The following is a 21221-nucleotide window of genomic DNA, read 5'->3' as shown; positions in this document are numbered from 1 at the left end:
GGTGATCCTACGTTGAAGCCTCGTCTTATGGATACTCCCTTTCCCATAGTAACCACAGTGATAGGTCATCAAAGCATCTGAAGTGGAATTCGATCCGAAGTGTAGGAAAAATTTGATTTGCCACATATCCAAATTTCCTTGTGCTTAGTGGTAATAACAAATCTTTTTTTTAATATACTGCTCCTTCTGCTAGCCAAGTAATGTATGACTTTGGCTCTGCTCCGCTTTTCAGCAAGGACAAGCTTTGTGAGGACAGTCAGCATTTACAGGCCAGCATAGACTTCAAGGAGGTCCACTGCGGACTCCTCTAGGCATGCAACTACTGATGATGACAGTCAGGTGGGAGCATATATTGTGAGAGGTCAGGAACATGCGTAAGAGACAGGTGAGGGTAACAAGTGATGACCAAACAGATGTAGATGATGATGTAGCCAATCGCACGCGAGAACCAGGTGAAGAGGGGGCATAGTCTTCATCATCGGGAGAAGGTGGCAGCACGCCCATGAGACAGTAGGGTGGAAGCGTGCCCCTGAGACAGCAGGATGGAAGTAGTGGGAGATCTGCAGCCAAAATTGGGAGCAGGGTTGCCAACCAGAACATTTTTCTGGACAACTTATCCCAAAATCACATACAGCCAACATTTTTTAAGGACAAACTGGAAAACCATAATTAATTATATAGATTAGTAATACATGTCTATTAGAGATGAGCGAATCGAAGTTAATGAAGTGGAATTCAATCCGAATTTAAGGAAAAATTTGATTCGCACCGAATCCGAATTTTCTCATGCTTTGTGGTAACGAATAGCATTTTTTCCTAAAATGGCTTCTGCACGTGTGAGGACATGGAGCAAGTAACTCTGGGAAGGCGGGATCACCCATAATGCCATGCATGCAGCCAATCACCAGCCAGCCAGCCCCGTGATGTCATAGCCCTATAAATAGCCTCAGCCATCTTAGATTCTGCCATTGTCCAGCGTATTTATTGCAGGGAGAGACGTCTGCAGGCGCTAGGGACAGTACTAGAAAAAACTTAATTGTGCTAAAAATGATTTACAAGTTCAGGGAAAGATTATTGAAGGTGTAGGTAAAGGATAAGGAGGAATCATTCCACAGCATTTAAGTTGAACAGGGTTCGGTAGGGGAGGTTACAGCCTGGGTAATAGGAACAATCCTATTACACCTTGCTGCACTGACTAGGGACCCAAATTGCCATTATACAGCTCTGTAATCCCAGCAAACCGTTCTTGTTATTGGGGTGCAAGTGCTGTTTGATACAGCCATTAACAGGGTTTATTACAAGGAAATATTTATACTTTTTATTTGCCCTTGTGCAGTGCAATTATATGTTCTAAAGCATTTTTTGGCTTGTATTCGTGATAAAAAAAAGGGCTTAATAGCCGTTGTGTGGTGGAGTGCAAAATACTGCCCTTTTTGTCGTGTATTACTGGCAAAAGAAAAATATATTTGCCGTTCACCGATGCAGTTATATGTTCTAATGCCTTTTTGGCGTGTATTAGTGGCACAAAAAAAGTATTTGTCGTCGTGTGGTGAAATGAGAAAATTACAGCCCTTTTTTGGTGTGCATTAGTTGCGAAAAAAAGGGCTTATTAGCGGTTGTGTGGTGAAGTGAGAAAATTACAGATTTTTGGGGGCGTTTTAATTTCCTTTTTAGTTATTTTTTTATCTGATCTAACAGTATGTCAGACAGAGAAGTGCCAGGCCCTGCACAGTGGAGTGGCAGAGGTCGCAGCAGAGTAATAGGGCGTGGCAGCAGGAGTCGCTATGAGAGGCCTGAGCTCCCAGTGTCATTTAGCGGTCGTGTCTAGAACAGCAACCCAGCAGTTCTGGAATGGTCAACTCGGTTATCTCTGTTTTTGAATCCACTCCATTTTTTTTTTGTTTTAGCAATACTGATGGATTACTGACCAAATGCTGACCGAGTAAAGGCAGATGCTCAACAGACAGGATCAGTTTTTTGAGGGTTATTGTTCTGACGGATCAGAGGAAGAGCAAAATAATCAGTGACGTCAACACAAACTTACTACTGACACCCTCTCCACTCTGTCGGGGGGCTCTACTTGTATAAGAGTTTAATATAGAACAGTTTCTCTAGACACCTACAGTCAGGTCCATAAATATTGGGACATCGACACAATTCTAAAATTTTTAGCTCTATACACCACCACAATGGATTTGAAATGAAACGAACAAGATGTGCTTTAACTGCAGACTGTCAGCTTTAATTTGAGGGTATTTACATCCAAATCAGGTGAACGGGGTAGGAATTACAACCGTTTGCATATGTGCCTCCCACTTGTTAGTAACATAGTAGTACATAAGGCCGAAGACATTTGTCCATCCAGTTCGGCCTGTTATCCCGCAAGTTGATCCAGAGGAAGACCCCTCTCTAGTAGCTATAGCCTGTAATATTATTAAGCTCCAGAAATACGTCCATGGCCCTCTTGAATTCCTTTATTGTACTCACCATCACCACCTCCTCAGGCAGAGAGTTCCATAGTCTCACTGCTCTTACCGTAAAGAATCCTTTTCTATGTTTGTGTACAAACCTTCTTTCCTCCAGACGCAGAGGATGTCCCCTCGTCACAGTCACAGTCCTGGGGATAAATAGCTGATGGGATAGATCTCTGTACTGACCCTTGATATATTTATACATATTAATTAGATCTCCCCTCAGTCGTCTTTTTTCTAAAGTGAATAACCCTAATTTTGATAATCTTTCAGGGTACTGTAGTTGCCCCATTCCAGTTATTACTTTAGTTGCCCTCCTCTGGACCTTCTCCAGCTCTGCTATGTCTGCCTTGTTTACAGGAGCCCAGAACTGTACACAGTACTCCATGTGTGGTCTGACTAGCGATTTGTAAAGTGGTAGGACTATGTTCTTATCACGGGAATCTATGCCCCTTCTGATGCAACCCATTATCTTGTTGGCCTTGGCAGCAGCTGCCTGACACTGGTTTTTGCAGCTTAGTTTGCGGTTTATTAAAATTCCTAGATCCTTTTCCATGTCAGTGTTACCGAGTGTTTTACCATTTAGTATGTACGGGTGACTTGCATTATTCCTACCCATGTGCATAACCTTACATTTATCAGTGTTAAACCCCATCTGCCACTTATCTGCCCAAGCCTCCAATCTATCCAGATCCCTCTGTAGTAGTATACTGTCCTCATCAGTGTAAATTACTTTACACAGTTTAGTGTCATCTGCGAAAATTGATACTTTACTATGCAAGCCTTCTACAAGATCATTAATAAATATATTGAAGAGAATAGGGCCCAATACTGACCCCTGAGGTACCCCACTAGTGACAGTGACCCAATCTGAGTGTGTACTGTTAATAACCACCCTCTGTTTTCTATCACTGAGCCAGTTACTTACCCACATACAGATGTTTTCTCCCAGTCCGAGCATTCTCATTTTATATACTAACCTTTTATGTGGTACAGTGTCAAATGCTTTGGAGAAGTCCAGATATACGACATCCATTGATTCGCCGCTGTCAAGTCTAGAACTTACCTCCTCATAGAAACGGATTAAATTAGTCTGACATGACCGATCCCTCACGAAGCCATGCTGATATGGCGTTATTTGCTTATTTCTGTTGAGATGCTCTAATATAGCATCTCTCAGAAAACCTTCAAACAGTTTACCCACAACAGATGTTAAACTTACCTGCCTATAGTTTCCAGGGTCTGTTTTTGGCCCCTTTTTGAATATTGGCACCACATATGCCATGCGCCAATCCATATGCCATGCGCCAAACCAAAAGTAATGGGACAGAATAATAATCATAAATCAAACTTTCACTTTTTAATACTTGGTTGCAAATCCTTTGCAGTCAATTACAACCTGAAGTCTGGAACGCATAGACATCACCAGACGCTGGGTTTCATCCCTGGTGATCCTCTGCCAGGCCTCTAATGCAACTGTCTTCAGTTCCTCCTTGTTCTTGGGGCATTTTCCCTTCAGTTTTGTCTTCAGCAAGTGAAATGTATGCTCAATCAGATTCAGGTCAGGTGATTGACTTGGCCATTGCATAACATTCCACTTCTTTACCTTAAAAAAACTTTTTGGTTGCTTTTGCAGTATGCTTTGGGTCATTGTCCATCTGATGGTGAAGTGCCGTCCAATGAGTTCTGAAGCATTTGGCTGAATAGGAGCAGATAATATTGCCCAAAACACTTCAGAATTCATCCTGCTGCTTTTGTCAGCAGTCACATCATCAATAAATACAAGCGAACCAGTTCCATTGACAGTCATACATGCCCACGCCATGACACTACCACCACCATGCTTCACTGATGAGGTGGTATGCTTAGGATCATGAGCAGTTCCTTTCCTTCTCCATACGCTTCTCTTCCCATCACTCTGGTACAAGTTGATCTTGGTCTCATCTGTCCACAGGATGTTGTTCCAGAACTGTGAAGGCTTTTTTAGATGTTTGGCAAACTCTAATCTGGCCTTTCTGTTTTTGAGCCTCACCAATGGTTAACATCTTGTGGTGAACCCTCTGTATTCACTCTGGTGAAGTCTTCTCTTGATTGTTGACTTTGACACACATACACCTACCTCCTGGAGAGTGTTCTTGATCTGGCCAACTGTTGTGAAGGGTGTTTTCTTCACCAGGGAAAGAATTCTTCGGTCATGCACCACAGTTTTTTTTTCCGTGGTCTTCCAGGTCTTTTGGTGTTGCTGAGCTCACCGGTGCGTTCCTTTTTGAGAATGTTCCAAACAGTTGTTATGGCCACATCTAATGTTTTTGCTATCTCTCTGATGTGTTTTTTCTTTTTTTTTCAGCCTAATGATGGCTTGCTTCACTGATAGTGACAGCTCTTTGGATCTCATCTTGAGAGTTGACAGCAACAGATTCCAAATGCAAATAGCACACTTGAAATGAACTCTGGACCTTTTATCTGCTCATTGTAATTGGGATAATGAGGGAATAACACACACCTGGCCATGGAACAGCTAAGAAGCCAATTGTCCCATTACTTTTGGATCATTAACAACTGGGAGGCACATATGCAAACTGTTGTAATTCCTACATCGTTCACCTGATTTGTATATAAATACCCTCAAATTAAAGCTGACAGTCTGCAGTTAAAGCACATCTTGTTCGTTTCATTTCAAATCCATTGTGGTGATGTATAGAGCCAAAAATGTTAGAATTATGTTGATGTCCCAATATTTATGGACCTGACTGTATGTGGAATCAGCTGACAACTGTGTAAAACGAGTGTGCTTATTCTTGGCGCTAACATCGCCCTGTAAGGCTGAGTTCATACTTTACTTATTTGGGCAGTTACGGGGCCAAAACTGACCAAATAACTCAAGTGTGCAGTGATTCTAAGAGCGATGCCTGTCATCTGCGTGTCATACTGACAGTATTATTTCACTGCCACAGCAGACTCCCTATGTGTGTTACTGCAAAGCACTATAAAGGCTCTCTGCAGGTAGGAAACAGCAGTTTTTTTTAAAGCTATTCGCCGCAAATAAATTTGGATCTAACCAAATTTTTTCCGAAAACTGGCCAAATTGAAGAAGTTTTTAAAATTCACTCATCTCTAATGTCTATAGCTCAACATACTGATAACACCTTATTACCAGCATTTACTGCGAGCTGTAAAATGATTATAATTACCACCAAAATAATGCAGTCAAAGTACCGCCAGCCTTAAACACGGACACTGCTATTTTTTTTCACGGACAGGAAAAAAGTCGCCTATTTTTACGGACTGTCCAGAAATTTTGGGACTGTTGGCAACCCTGCATGGGAGGGGTACACAGTCTGCTACTCAGAAGACTATGTACCTATGAGGAACACACAAGCAGATGCTAGCGGCAGGCAGGCATCACACAGTGGTGGAGGGAGAATGCCAGTGTGGGAATTTTTCATCAAGTCCCTGGGGATGTTAGAGTGGCTGTATAAAGAATGTGTGGGCAGAAGGTGAGGTGTGGCTAGGGTGCTAATGTTGACATGTTGGCCCTGCGTCAATACATGGAGCGTCACTATAAAGTGGCGTGGGAAAACCATGCCACTCATTTAGTGTTACAGCCTGATGCAGCAACCGCTGCATCTTCTACCGGCCTGCTCCCCCTCTCCAGCGGTCACGGCTTGTCAACATCAGCAGTTCCTTCCCATAGACTTCAAAGTCATCTATAGCTCCTGATCTTCCTCCTACTCTTCATCACTTGTTCTAACAGCAATCGATCACTGAGGTGATTGCAAAAAGATAACAGTATATATGCACTCATCCAACTGCGCAGAAGCTGAACGTGCACCTGGCTAAGCTGCTGGTACTACAGTCCCTCCCTTTCCATGTTGTTGACTATGGAAGTAGTATGTAGTAGAATATGGAAATAATTAATTTTTTTTATGCACCCAGGTGCACCATCTTCATCTTTTTCTGGCTTTACTTCTTCCAAACCATCCTTTGCAGTCTCCATGTCTGAGAAAAGTCAGCAAGATGCAGAGAGGAGGATCTGGATATTCATGAAGACAGGGGCGTAACTAGAAGTGACTGGGCCCCACAGCAAATTTTTGTAAGGGCCCCCCCAGCGCGCTTCGCACCTCCCTCCTCCTGTGTAAACCCCACTCCTTTGGCACAGGTCAGGGCCAGGGGGGCGCAGATAAGGGCCAGGGGCTGCACTGAAAGGGCCAGAGAGGTGCACACAGGGGCCAGGGGCGCAGACAAAGGCAGGGGGGCACAGATAAGGGTCAGGGCCCAGGGGTACAGAAAGTGGCCAGGGAGGCGCAGACAGTGGCTAGAAATGTATGGGCCCCAGAGCAAATGTATGAATGCCCAGAGCAACTTCCCCACAACCCCTCCCTCCTCCCTCAGCAGCGGCTTGTGTGGTGAGTGTAGGCGTCTTACAACGTCGGACGTCCCACTCACTCAGTAGGTATGCGCCTTAGTGCCCCCAAACAGTAGTTATGCTCCATTATTTCCCCTTCACAGTAGTTATGCTCCCTTATTGCCCCCACGCAGTAAAATGTTGTTAAAGCTCTCACACATAGTAATTATTCCCAATTAGTGTCCACACACTAGTTATGCCCCTTTATTGACCCACAGAGTAGACATTTTCCATTAGTACCTCACAAAGTAGTTACATCCCATAATTATGCGGCATGCCTCTGTGCCCCCTCACAATAGTTATTTCCCTTATTTCCAATTGGTAATCATGCCCCTTAGTGCCCCTTCACAGTATAATGTCCTTTTAGTGCACCCAAACAGTAGTTATGACCCCCTAGTATTAGAGAAGCCCCTGTGAGTTAAAGGGAGTCTTTCACCTGAACTGATCCATTTTGGACCGTTTGTGAGATCCCTGAAACGGATCTCACAAACGGAATCCAAAACGCAGGTGTGAAAGTAGCCTAAGGTGAGTTGGTTCACACTTGTTCTCTGGTCAGTTATTGTGAGCCAAAACCAGTAGTGTGGCCTACTCAGAGATTATAGTTTTGGCTCACAATAACTGATCAAATCACTCAGCATAACTCATACATGTAAGTAACATAGCTATTGCTGCAGCCTGCAGTTATTTCCTTCAGATATAATGGCCTGTGGAGCTGCTCATCCTAATCTTCCCAGTTCATAGCTAGAAACTGAATTACAGAACTACCATGAATTATTATCTGAAGTGTCATTTAAGATGGGCTGTCACTAGGCAAGCCACTGTCCAGTTGAGTTACTATAGAGCTGCAAAATGGACATGCGATAATTAAAAGGTCCTCTGACTGCACCCAGTTCCAAAATGGGGTGCAACCCAATGAGTTAATAGCATGATAATTATATACCTTCCCAGCAGGACAGGAGGATGTAGTGCAATCTACTGATTACTGAAGTTCATTTCTGGTAGGCTGATGACCTGTAGGCTTGAAAGGAGCTCTAGGAGGACTGTAAGAAATATGAAATCCAGTACTACTTCCATACCTGCCGACTCCTATCCTAGCTACCACACACTGCGCTGGACCGGACCGCTGGTGCTGGACCTGACGTGCTGCTGCGTTGCCTGTTCTCTACTGCTGCCGCCTGCAGCTCCTGTCCTCCTGGCTGTTTTGTCCCGCCTCCTGTCGCCTACTGCTGCCTGCCGCTCTCTGCTCTGAATCATCAGTATGTGGGCGTGCTTAATACAGCCTGCGCGCTGTACTCAGACTTTAGGAGACAGTAAGAATAGATAGATCACATTAGCGAAGAGATTGGACGGGGGGGTCACCCGGGGGGGGGGAGTGGGGGGGGGGCTCTGCCGCCGCTGCTGCGCCTGCTGTGAAGGGGCCCTGAACAACTTAAGACAAGTTGAATCCATCATGATTAACTATTTAACTTGAAAATAAACTGTCACAGACTCACAGACGCTGCCGGGCACCGGGCCCCTTGGCAGCCCGGGCCCCGAAGCAGCCGCTTCCCCTGCTTCCCCGGTAGTTACGCCACTGCATGAAGACATATTCGATATTAGAAGATGTGGAAAAGGAGGAAAAGCAGATGGCAGAAGAAGGGTCTTCCACTTGTAGGGCAGGAGAACAGTTGAGGTTGAAGAAGTGGATTCGCAACTGGGGGAGGGGGCTCACTCCAGGAATGCCCCATGACCAGGTTTCTCTCCTCTTTTATCAGTTTGTTGGATCCAACTGCCGTTTACCTGCTGCGCCATGAGGTACTCTTCATATGTAGTTATAGGAAGCAAGGGTTAAAGGAAAGTATAACTTTAATTATTAAGTAAAATGGATATAGTGGTCAACTGTTGGCTCCATGTGGCCCCTTTATGTAATTCTCATACAAAAGGGGCATTTTCAGGAGATTGCAGGCCACAACAGCAATAATTTACATATTGTGCCACGCACCTAACCAGCCAAACCCCAGACCAGCAACAGTGCCTGTTTGGCTAACGCATTATAGGGCAGCTACTAGTTTTCAGGCTCCTGTCGCTTATGGCAATAATCCAGCGGCCATGTTTGATCCATCCACCATGTTCGGCCCAACTGGTTTTAACCCTAATACATTTTTAAAGCGAAAAACCATCCAGTTCATAGTATATATTTGTATACTTTTCAATTTTACACTTAGAATATGGAAAATGTCTACATTATAAAAAAATAATTTCTGTTCTTTCAGTAGTTTTCCATTTGACAGAACAGAGCCATTGACAATGTGTACATTTTTATATTTATTCTTAATCCGTTTTTGAAAGCTCTTCATTATTGTATTGTTTTCAGAGCATATATTACTGGGCCCATTTTTGGTTTTACATTTTCTTTTTTTCCTCCCAACCTTCCAATAGCCATAACTTTTTAAAATTTCCATTTATATAGCCACATGGGGGCTTATTTTTGGGGGGATAAATTGTACTATTTAAGGGCACCATTCATTTTACCATGTCTGTTATTTGAAAATGGGGAAAAAAATTTTGTGGGGTTACGGCTTTCACTGTGTGCTAAAACTGACATAACATTCTTATTCTGTGGGTCATTACGAATACCAAATATTTTTTTCTTTTGTTTTACTACTTTTGAAAAAATTAAAACCTTTGAAAAAAATATTTTCTTTGCATCACCATTTTCTGACAGCCATAACTTTTTTATAATTCGGTCTACAGACTTATATGAGGGCTTGTTTTTCGCAGGACGAAATTTAGGTTTTACGTACGACTTTTTTATCACTGTTATTCAAGTTTTGTGTGTATTTTTTTCCATTATGGCGATCAGCACCCAGTTTAGACATTTTTGGACGAGTTGATAACTAATATGTTTTTTTTCTTAAGGGGGGGGGGTGATTTTTATTTTTTACAGTTTATTTTATGCATTTATATAGCGCTACTATATTCCACAGCGCTCACAATCTAAGTACCATATCAGTATGTCTTTGGAGTGTGGGAGGAAACCGGAGTACCTGGAGGAAAGCCACACAAACACAGGGAGAACATACAAACTCCATGCAGATGTTGTCCTTGGTCAGATTCAAATCTAGTACCCCAGCACTGCAAGGCACCAGTGCTAATCACTGAGCCACCTGTGAGCCACCCGTGAGGGCTAGAACCTTGGATTCTTTGATCCCTTGTCCTAATTACCCTAATAGAGATCTAGCATTTTGACACACTCCTTGCTGAGGGAGGTTACCATGGCAGCAATGGGAAGCTTCAAAAGTGTCCAGGCTACCATGGTAACTGATTGGAGACTTGTGATTTTACTGTGGGGGCTCCAATTAGAAGGCAGTGGGACCCGCACAAATTCCGTGATAGGTGTTGATCGTGGCTTCTGGGGAATTAAATGACAGGGTTCGGTGGGATCGCCATTCCCAGTCATTATGGCTGGGTGTCTGCTGTAGGATACAACTGGCACCCTCCACGTATGGAGCTGGCTTACTGCAGCAGCCCACGCCATACATTCCCTCAGCCAAGGGTATACCTGATTTATAGCAATTCTTGAAGAATTAATTTGTCACCAATCGAGTTTCTTGTCAAAGTTCAGTGAATCGGCCAAACTTGGCTCATCTCTAGTCATCAACATTTGATTGGTGGGTCTAATTACCAGCACTCCCGCTGATCAGCTGCTTGATGAGGCCATAGCACTCCAATGCCTATGCCAGTGACATCACGTTCATTGGTCACATGGCCTGCCTGCAGCTCAGTGCCATTCAAGTGAATGGACTGCAATACCAAGCACAGCTTCTGTACAATGTACACCACTGGTCTTGGTATGCTGCGACTAGGCCGCAGCGCTCACTGGAGTGTCTTGACCTCTTTAAACAGGAGGGGATGACAGTTGTTGGACCTCCATCAATCATACCTATCCTGAAAATAGACCATCAATATTGAATTCTTGTAAAAAAAAAAATATATCAACCTAAAAAATCTAAATGGATACAGTATGTACTCATCAAATTATCATTGCCATTATATTTTTATTTCTATCCCTAGATCATATCTTTATTTTCTAGGAAATTGTATCTTTAATATAGAAGCTTAAGTAATTCTTTACAATTTCTACTTTTACTGTTTTTGTCTCAATAACTTCCATGTACAAACTAATTCAATTTATCATATTTAAACTACAAAGCAAATCTCAAACAAATATAATCATTGCCATGTGTTGTTTAATCACTTTCCAATTTTCCCTAGCTTTCTTCTCAGGCCCGAATAAATCCAATTAAATATGAACACAATCCTTAGCTGATAATCTAATCATTCTACGTATGCATCAAACCAGCTTTGGTGAAAGCACTAACCTTATCATTTTCAGCTCAAAATTGCAGTGATCCACATTTTTCGCATCAGACACTACTGACAGCTAGGTAAACACCGATGAGATGAAAAAGTTATGCTGACCCCACGTATCTATAATCTGGTCCTGTAGGTGGGTGGATGTGACTACAAGAAGGTCACCTAGCAAGGCACATGCGGATGGTCAATGCAACAGTTAAAGGGGATGTCTCTTGATGTCGCCTGACTTCAAGAGCGACAGCGTTGTGTAGTTCTGCTGTCAACTTCAGGCAAATGAGCTACTCCTGAACAGCTGACTGGCAAGGTTGTGATGTGTTAATCAGCTAGTGATGACCTACAGTACCCTGAGGTTAGGCCACCCCTTAACCAAGTTGGACAACACCCTTAAGTGACCAAAGAACCAGTGGCTTCATTGTAGCCTGTTTGTGGGAGGATTGGTTACAAGGGTAGTCCAGGGATTACAAGAGGCATACCATTGTTTAAAAAAAAAGGCCAGAATGTTTCAAGAAAGTCAAAGTCGTCATCTGTAGACTACGTACCCACAAGCTAAAGCTGGTCATTAGATTAGGATGGATTGTCTGACGATATAATATGTGTGTCTGTGTGTGGGCGCACCTGATACTTCACAGGCTTGGCATCCGTGAAGAGAAGGATTATGCATGTTGGAATTTGACATGTCCAAACCTTTGTTTTCCCAGAAGACAGGCTGCTGCCAGAGATGTCTAGGAGCAGCTTGTTCTCATCTTCTCCCTCTTATTCACCTCCCCATATATTCCAATAAATATGCACCAATGTCTGATCTGAGAGTTCATGTATGAAGGTGTCAGGAGAGAAAGAGGTCAGCTAAATTAGCAAATTATCGGCATGCCTGAGTGAAAGGAGACATCTCCACATGATAATATCACATGTATGCTGCCCTCGCCAGTTTTCATAATTTACGCCAGAAACTGGTGTAAATAATGACTGAGATCTACACCATCTACAACCCAGAGTAGGTTTCAATCTTGTGCACGGAGGAGGCATTTAATTCATGACAAGGCCTGCTCCAGCAGTGCAGGGCCCATCAAGACCATTGATAAATCAGGGTCTAAGTGTTATACAGCAGTTAGAGAGGAGAACATGACTAAAAGACCCCATATGCGTAAGACTATTATCAGTCAAACTCGTCATTTTTGGTGGGAAAGAGGTTTTCCAAGACCTATCTACTGATGGCCTATGCTCTGGTATCTAATCACTTGCTAAGCTGCGATACTACGCACAGCTGCTATCAAATGAATGGCGGTGTGCTTGGGGAGCTGAGAGAAGGCCACAGCACTCACAAGAGTGCTGATGCCTTCTCAAACAGCTGATTGGCAGGGGTCCACCCCACCGATCAGATACTGATGACTTATTCAGAGGATAGGTCATCAGTAGAAAAGTCTCGGAAAACCCTTTTAAGGACAAAGATAACAAATCATGATATGATGAATCATGAGTAGTTACACTATTTGATAGCGTGGCTTTTGTTCATGTGGACTTGGCATCACCATTTATACCGTAACATGGTTGCCCATTCATTTGTCTGGGGCTGTGTAATATTTTATTTCCCATGTAGGAGGCGAATACAGTTTGAAAACTATTGGTATTAAGTAAAGTAGCAGATACTGGCATTCAATTCCTTTGAGACCACACAATAAAAGTGAAAGAAGACCAAGGGCTAGGCCCACAGGTACAGAGGATACACGATGCCACACAGACACAGACAATGGTTCTTTCCCAGCAGTTGAGTTTACTGAACAATATAATTGTAGCTGGCCAGCTAAGACCTGTCCTAGATTGCTAATATAGCTTATATGTTTATACAGCTAGAACAGCCAATAACCTCAATACAGTTCCTATGTTTGTGTGCTAAAGACAAAAGCTGAGATATTTACAGTGACTTCATGTTTGGATATCATAACTGTTATATATATTGTGTTCACAGAAGCAGAAAAGATAATATGCCTTTAAGATTAATTATATGGATGTGAGGTAGGCTCAATAACAAAGCAGAAACAGGAAGCATAGAGTTAAACTGTAGTTGCTGGGCAGGAGTCTAGACCAATCACAGCCAGCCTCACACATAGCAGGAGTCTTGGCCAATCACAGCCAGTCTCACACACAGCCTGTGTGGGAAATCCCCTAGCAGCAACAGCTAGAAATTATTATTCACCAGAGAGAAGCTGAACAGACATTCACTCCACTAAGAGCTGTGTTTTATGGAAGCAGAGAGGCCAAAATAGGTATTTAAAACAGTTATATGATGTTCCTACTGTTAATATAGTGATTAGAACTGCATACTGAACCAGTTATGTGTGTGTTTACTTTCCAGTTCCACCAATTACATATACCATACAATTGCAAAGTTTAAAATCCAAATTCAAATTCCATATTGCAATCCAAATTGCATACAACCATACCAGATAATATTCAACTAATCTGCAAATAGTTACTGCTAACTGCATACTGCAAAATTGCGAACAAATTCAGCAAGTGAACTATTAGTTAGACCTCAGATATACCTCTCACAGAGATCATATAGTGCTTAAATAACTTAAAGTGAGAGTACAGATACTCAAGAGAGAGATATATCCACAATGTTATGATGAATGACAAGATTGAACAGTTGAACCACCATCTTATGCATACCGCCATTTTGTGATACTTTATTCAACACTTGTTTTGTACATGGACTATCAGATGCGGAGGCGGCAGTGCTACAGTGAGGAATAGAAGTATTTGAACACCCTGCAATTTTACAAGTTCTCCCACTTAGAAATTATGGAGGGGTTTTAAATTCACATTGTAGGTGCATTCCCACTCAGACACAAAATAAAAAATAAATTAATCATTCATAAAATCACATTGTATGATTTTCAAAGAATTTATTTGTCTTGCACTGCTGAACATAAGTATTTGAACACCTGAGAAACAGCAAGAATTCTGGCTCTCAAAGATCTGGTACTGTGCCTTCAAAAATTCCACCACTACTCCACTCATTAATTTAACTTAATAGCACCTGTCTGAGCTCTTTAAAGACACCTGTCCACCCCACAGTCAGTCAGACGCCAACTACTACCATGGGCAAGACCAAAGATCTGTCAAAAGACACCAGAGACAAAATTGTGGACCTCCACAAAGGCTGGAAAGGGCTGCGGGGCAATTGCCAAGCAGCTTAGTGAAAATAGAGCAACTGTTTGAGCAATTGTTAGAAAATCGAAGAGGCTAAAGATGACTGTTGGACTGGGGCTCCATGCAAGATCTCACCTCTTGGGGTATCACTGATAAGAAAGGTGAGGAATCAGCCCAGAACTACAAGGGAGGAGCTGGTCAATGACATGAAGAGAGCTGGGACCAGAGTTTCAAAGGTCACTGTCGGTAGAACACTACATCGTCATGGTTTCAAATCATGCATTGCACGGAACGTTTCCCTGCTCAAGTCATCACATGTCCAGGCCCGTCTGAAGTTTGCTAATGACCATCTGCATGATCCAGAGGAGGCATGGGAGAAAGTCATGTGGTCAGATGAGACCAAAGTAGAACTTTTTGGTCTAAACTTCACTCGTCGTGTTTGGAGGAAAAAGAAGGATGAGTTGCATCCCAAGAACACCATCCCTACTGTGAAGCATGGGGGTTGTAACATCATGCTTTGGGGGTACTTTTCTGCGAAGGGGACAGGACGACTGCACTGTATTAACGAGAGAATGAATGGGGCCATTTATTGCAAAATTTTGAGCAACAACCTCCTTTCCTCAGTCAGAGCATTGAAGATGGGTCGTGGCTGGGTCTTCCAACATGACAATGACCCGAAGCACACAGCCAGGATAACCAAGAAGTGGCTCCGTAAAAAGCATATCAAGGTTCTTTAGTGGCCTAGCCAGTCTCCATACCTAAATCCAATAGAACATCTTTGGAGGGAGCTGAAACTCTGTGTTGCTCAGCAACATCCCCGAAACCCGACAGATCTATAGGAGATCTGTGTGGCGGAGTGGGCCAAAATCCCTGTTGTAGTGTGTGCAAACAAAGGCTTCTGTATCAAATATTAACACTGATTTTCTCAGGTGTTCAAATACTTATGTTTAGCAGTGCAAGACAAATACATTCTTTAAAAATCATACAATGTGATTTACTGTTTTTTTTTTTTTTATTCTGTCTCTCAGAGTGGGAATGCACCTAAAATGTGAATTTCAGACCCCTCCATGATTTCTAAGTGGGAGAACTTGCAAAATCGCAGGGTGTTCAAATACTTCTGTTCCTCACTGTATATGAAGAAAATATTGAAGTTAATAAGGAAGTTATTTCAAGCATTCGGTGTGCTCTTTAAACCTACTGCTTCCATAGAACGGTGCTAGAGGAATTACAGAGTAACAGACAGTCTGGTTAGACTAAAAAGTCAGATATCAAAATTCTTCTAATGCCACAGCGCAAAAGGCACTTCATAGTGCTGCGCCTGCCACAATAATGAACAAGAAGCTGAGAATATATAAAACAGATTGGTACACAGAAAATAAACCAACAGTGAATTTAACACAGCCTAACAATAAACTAGTAAATGCAATGTTTTCCCCAAAGTCCATTAAGCAGCCTAGCTGCACTTGTATGTTCCTGGATGAGCTCCTTGTTGGGGTGCACCCTAAGTATTGCGCAATACTATTTGTAATCCACAGGTAAATGTTGTCTGTCCCTTTGATTGCAGCTGTAATCCTTTCTCCAGCTCCCAGTATATAACACCCTATGAGAAGCCACTGAGATAAAGGTGTCAGCGTATGAGTCCCTTAGAGCTTTGTATTAGATTGCAGTCCGTACACCGCAATGCAACTGTATTTGGAGCATTATTGTCTGTCCAAATGCCACTTTACCAGTGTGGTGCAATGTGATGCGGCAGAGCCGCACTTAGAGTTCCTTGAGCAGGTTCATGGTGCTTTATCTTATTTTCTGGTCCACTCCAGAACTGGATCCTACAGACACGACCCTCCTGGGGTCATCGCTGCAATCCTCCCCTTCGTGCTGTCGCCAGTTTGCACTGTGAGCCAGTCCATTCCCTTCCAGAATCTGCAGTGAAGATCTCTTCTGGTCTCCAGCAGCACCCAGCACAACCTCCGTCTGCTCACTTCCTGCCCCAGCAGGCCCCTCCTCCCTTTTACAGGGAGAGAGTGTGATGCAATAAGTCATTTGCTAAGTGCAGTGTCAACCCTGCATATACAGCCTGCTATCACTCTAGTAGGGGCACACAAACAGCCATAAATTACAGTAGCTAATTACCAACTTTGCAAACAAAACAGGTTATTCATATTACTCTTATAGGCAGCTCCATATAGACTTTTAGCATGTTATCCTTTGCGGATATCTACTGACCAAAGTGAGACATTGCAGTAATTATACAATTTTCACCTGCAGAGTAATATATTTAAGGTTTCTTGCCCCACATCCTTACAAAAGTCACATTCATCAGTATTCAGAGGGGAAATTATATTGACATAATCAAACTGTAATCTGCTTGTCACATATTATCCCTTCAGAAAGTGGCACATCCGGTGAGCTAGAGAAAACGCGTCCTCTTAAGCAAAAAAAAAATGCACGATTAAGTCACTGCATTTAAAAGGAGTCTGTCACCAGGAAATTCACTGGTAAACCGGACACAAAGATTTGTAGAGCTAGCTCATCTGAATGTAATGATACTTTTCACTTAGTGATCTGTTATGGCGAAAAGATACTTGTAATTCATATGCAAATGAGAAGTTAAGTGCACTGTGGGTGGGCCCAAGTCAGTCTGTGCACCCTTGATCCACCTGCTTCTTCAGAGAAACATAGAACTTTTAAACCTTTGCCCCTTTAATTTAAAACTATGTCCTCTTGTAGCAGTTTTTCTTCCTTTAAATATTCTCTCCTCATTTACCTTGTTGATTCCCTTTATGTATTTAAAAGTTTCTATCATATCCCCTCTGTCTCGTCTTTCTTCCAAGCTATACATGTTAAGGTCCTTTAATCTTTCCTGGTAAGTTTTATTCTGCAATCCATGTACTAGTTTAGTAGCTCTTCTCTGTACTCTCTCCAAAGTATCGATATCCTTCTGGAGATATTGTCTCCAGTTCTGAGCACAATACTCCAAATGAGGTCTCACTAGTGCTCTGTAGAGCGGCATGAGCACCTCCCTCTTTCTACTGGTAATGCCTCTCCCTATACACCCAAGCATTCTGCTAGCATTTCCTGCTGCTCTATGACATTGTCTGCCTACCTTTAAGTCTTCTGAACTAATGACCCCTAAATCCCTTTCCTCAGATACTGAGGTTAGGACTGTATCACTGATTTTATATTCTGCTCTTGGGTTTTTACGCCCCAGGTGCATTATCTTGCACTTATCAAGTTGCCAGATTTTTGACCATTCCTCTAGTTTTCCTAAATCAGTTTGCATTTGGTGTATCCCTCCAGGAACATCCACCCTGTTACAAATCTTTGTGTCATCAGCAAAAAGACACACCTTACCATCAAGGCCTTCTGAAATTTTGCTGATAAAGATATTAAACAATATGGGTCCCAGAACAGATCCCTGAGGTACCCCACTGGTAACAAGACCATGTTCTGAATACAGGGAGTGCAGAATTATTAGGCAAGTTGTATTTTTGAGGATTAATTTTATTATTGAACAACAACCATGTTCTCAATGAACCCAAAAAACTCATTAATATCAAAGCTGAATATTTTTGGAAGTAGTTTTTAGTTTGTTTTTAGTTTTAGCTATTTTAGGGGGATATCTGTGTGTGCAGGTGACTATTACTGTGCATAATTATTAGGCAACTTAACAAAAAAACAAATATATACCCATTTCAATTATTTATTTTTACCAGTGAAACCAATATAACATCTCAACATTCACAAATATACATTTCTGACATTCAAAAACAAAACAAAAACAAATCAGTGACCAATATAGCCACCTTTCTTTGCAAGGACACTCAAAAGCCTGCCATCCATGGATTCTGTCAGTGTTTTGATCTGTTCACCATCTCGCTCTATCTCTACAATGTGTGTCTAAACCCCCCACATGGTGATAAATAATATAAAACACAAACTATAATACACATCCTCCCACCTCTGAGAGGGAATCTGAGAATGCATGTTTGATACAGCAGAACTGTTTTGACAGTTTCACAGGATACAGTGAAAATAGTTTTGCCATAAACTGTCCTAAGGAGCAGTGTCGGTGTGCTGGGGCGGTGAATAATTTTTTCCATCGTCTGCTTCAGTAAGATCCAGCTAAATGTTTAGGTTTATTTACTGCTAGTGCCAGGAACCATCTTTTCACAATGATTTGTGCTCTTAATGTATCTGCTTTGTAAACGTATTTCATATACTATTCCCTTAGGGGTTTTCTGTTATAACCTTGTTTGTATATTAAAAGAGAGCAATGTATAAAATAGATCCAAATTATACCATCCAGCCAACAAAAAGTATAGCCTAACTATTTTCAGATGTCCCATAGTGGTGAATGGAGGGGTGGCCAGGCATGCCCTGTTTTCTTTCCAATGACTTTGGGGCCTCATTCTTAGGAGGGAGAATGAGGAAATAGGAGAGGGTTCTAGAGGTGAGCCGTACACCTATTAGACATTTATGGTGCATTCCAGAGATAGGCCATAAATGTTCCACATAGGAAGAATTGCAGACAACATCCCTCTCTGCTCCCTGGAACTGCCACCATAGTAGGTTTCCTTGATGCCAGTTTCCTCCAGCTTCTAGCGCTAGTTTTGGCATCCCTAACTATTAACACCTAGTGCAGTCACCTGATCCTTGAATGAGAAATAAGGTTCCTAAGTGCTGGGTGTAGTTATCACTTGATTTATTTGGACTGACAGGCAAATATTTTATTACAATATGATTGTTGCCTGCCTTGACCTATATCGATTTACACCTACTGAATAAAGTCATTCTGCCCTGACCTTGGGTTTGTACAACTACGCTTCTGCCATACAATTCTGTACCTTACAAACCATGTTGGGATGGAACCTAGAGATTCCCCGATTCTCCTAATTGTACTCTTATAACAAATATCTGGATAATCCCCTCTAGATTAAAGGGGTTGTCCAACCTTTACTAAATATTGTCCTGTCTTCAGCATAGGCCATCACTAGCTGATCTGCAGAGGTCCGACAGCCCGCACCACCAGCGACTGGCTGTAGCTCCACTGCCAGAAGACGACAGCAGAACTACAGAGCTCTATCAACCTTGTAGTAGAGGGAGTTTGTAACTACAGCTCTGCATGCATCCATTGACTTCAAGATTGATGGAGTTGTGTAGTTCCAGTGCCAACAGAGCTACTCCTAAACCACTGATTGGCCAAAGTGTAGACTGTCTGACCCCGCTTATCAGTTGGTGATGGCCTATCCTTAGTAAAGGCTGGACAACCCATTTAACTTCAGAGTAATTTGGCAAATGTGGCTTAAGTTGGTGAAATATGGTGTAGTCCTGGACCAATTAGACAGCTGACCCTACAGTCAGTCAACAATAGGGCTCTGCGTGGGCCAGATAGCAAGAGTCTTACTCTTTGATTATTGGAATCACTTACTGGCGCACACAAAAGTGTTGGAAAGTAATGGAGCGTATATTCTCTTCACTTTTATGAGATCATTATGGCAGTACACTAGGAATCCCAGTTTAGAAAGATGTGTCACTGCCCGTTAGAGTCACTGAGGCATCGGCCAGGTTCTTTTTCTGCTTGATACAACTCATATCATGTATTATCAAGTAAAATTGTATATACACTAATATTGCACAGAGTACTTCAGTTTCTCCAGCTCTGCATTTAATCACATGCTCAACAGTTTACTTGCCGTTGGCAGCATTATTGAGAACAAGAATTGGCATCGGAGATGATGCAAAAATCACAGCTGTTTCTCAGTAAATCCGTAGGATTTCAGAATAAAAAGCAAATACATGCTGGGTAAGTGTTTATGGGTTAAACGCATGGACTGGCTAATGTGTCAGATATTTCTTACCTGACGGGAGCACTTTGTGTCTCTCAGGGCTTTAAGACTTCCGTTCCAGTGCAGGAGCTGAAAGACTATCATGAGTTCCTGTAATAAAGGAGGTAATACCAGGAATAAGATTATTACACAACATTCACTTATTGTTTACTGAACATATACATTATACATAGCTATTATATATTGTTTATTAGGAGTCATGACAATGTGATATCTTGAAAATTTAATTCTTATTAACTGTAATTGTTGGAATAAAACCCAATGAATATTATTTATACAACACAGTCCAAAGGAATATTTCCATATTGTTTTATCTGTTCACTCAGACATTATTTATGTATAATACCAACGTATTCTGCAGTGATCTACAGTCGCCTTCCTCAATGGGGCTCACAATATAATTGCCATATCTCAGACACACACTAGAGACAATTTCATAGAAAGCAATTAATCCTATCAGCATGTTTTTGTGGTATGGGAAGGAACTAGAGGATGTCCATGCCTACAAGGGGAGAAGATAGAAACTTCTGCAGATGTTGTCTTTGGTCACATTCGAATCCAGGACATCACCAAGCCACTGCTACATCTTCGTAATAATACACATCTACATCTTAGTCTCTGCTACACTTCTGCAAAATGTCAGTACCTTTCCATTAAAGAAAGAAAAACCCACAATGGTCACTGAAATAATTTGAAACTGACAAAAGTAATAATAAATAACATTTTACTGAAAATCAGACATTGCCTTTAAAATTTTGGTTAAACAGAATAATAATAAAAAACTAAAAAAAACTAATGAAACTGTCCTGGACAAAAATTATGGTACCCCTAGAAAAGATTGAAAATAATTTTACCACGGGGACATGTTAAACTATTAAAGCAATGTCTGATTTCCGCTGTTTTTCAGTAAATTTGTATTTATTATTACTTTTGTCAGTTTCAAATGATTTCAGTGACCATTGTGGGTTTATCTTCCTTTAACGGGAGGGTACC

General features: G+C 41.9%; 1 protein-coding gene across 1 annotated transcript in view; it reads right to left on the bottom strand.

Moving 5' to 3' along the window:
* LOC122935548 (protein limb expression 1-like) overlaps positions 1 to 21221 on the bottom strand; it is a 75917-nt gene that overhangs the window by 6479 nt on the left and 48217 nt on the right. The window contains exon 3 of the mRNA XM_044291320.1: positions 20241 to 20318. Within this exon, the coding sequence (XP_044147255.1) occupies positions 20241 to 20318 (78 nt within the window). The remainder of the gene's footprint in view (positions 1 to 20240; positions 20319 to 21221) is intronic.

This window comes from Bufo gargarizans, chromosome 1, assembly GCF_014858855.1.
Source record: "Bufo gargarizans isolate SCDJY-AF-19 chromosome 1, ASM1485885v1, whole genome shotgun sequence".
Lineage (NCBI taxonomy): Eukaryota > Metazoa > Chordata > Amphibia > Anura > Bufonidae > Bufo > Bufo gargarizans.
Note: the sequence above shows the minus strand (reverse complement) of the source record. Positions and strands in the feature narration are given on the sequence as shown.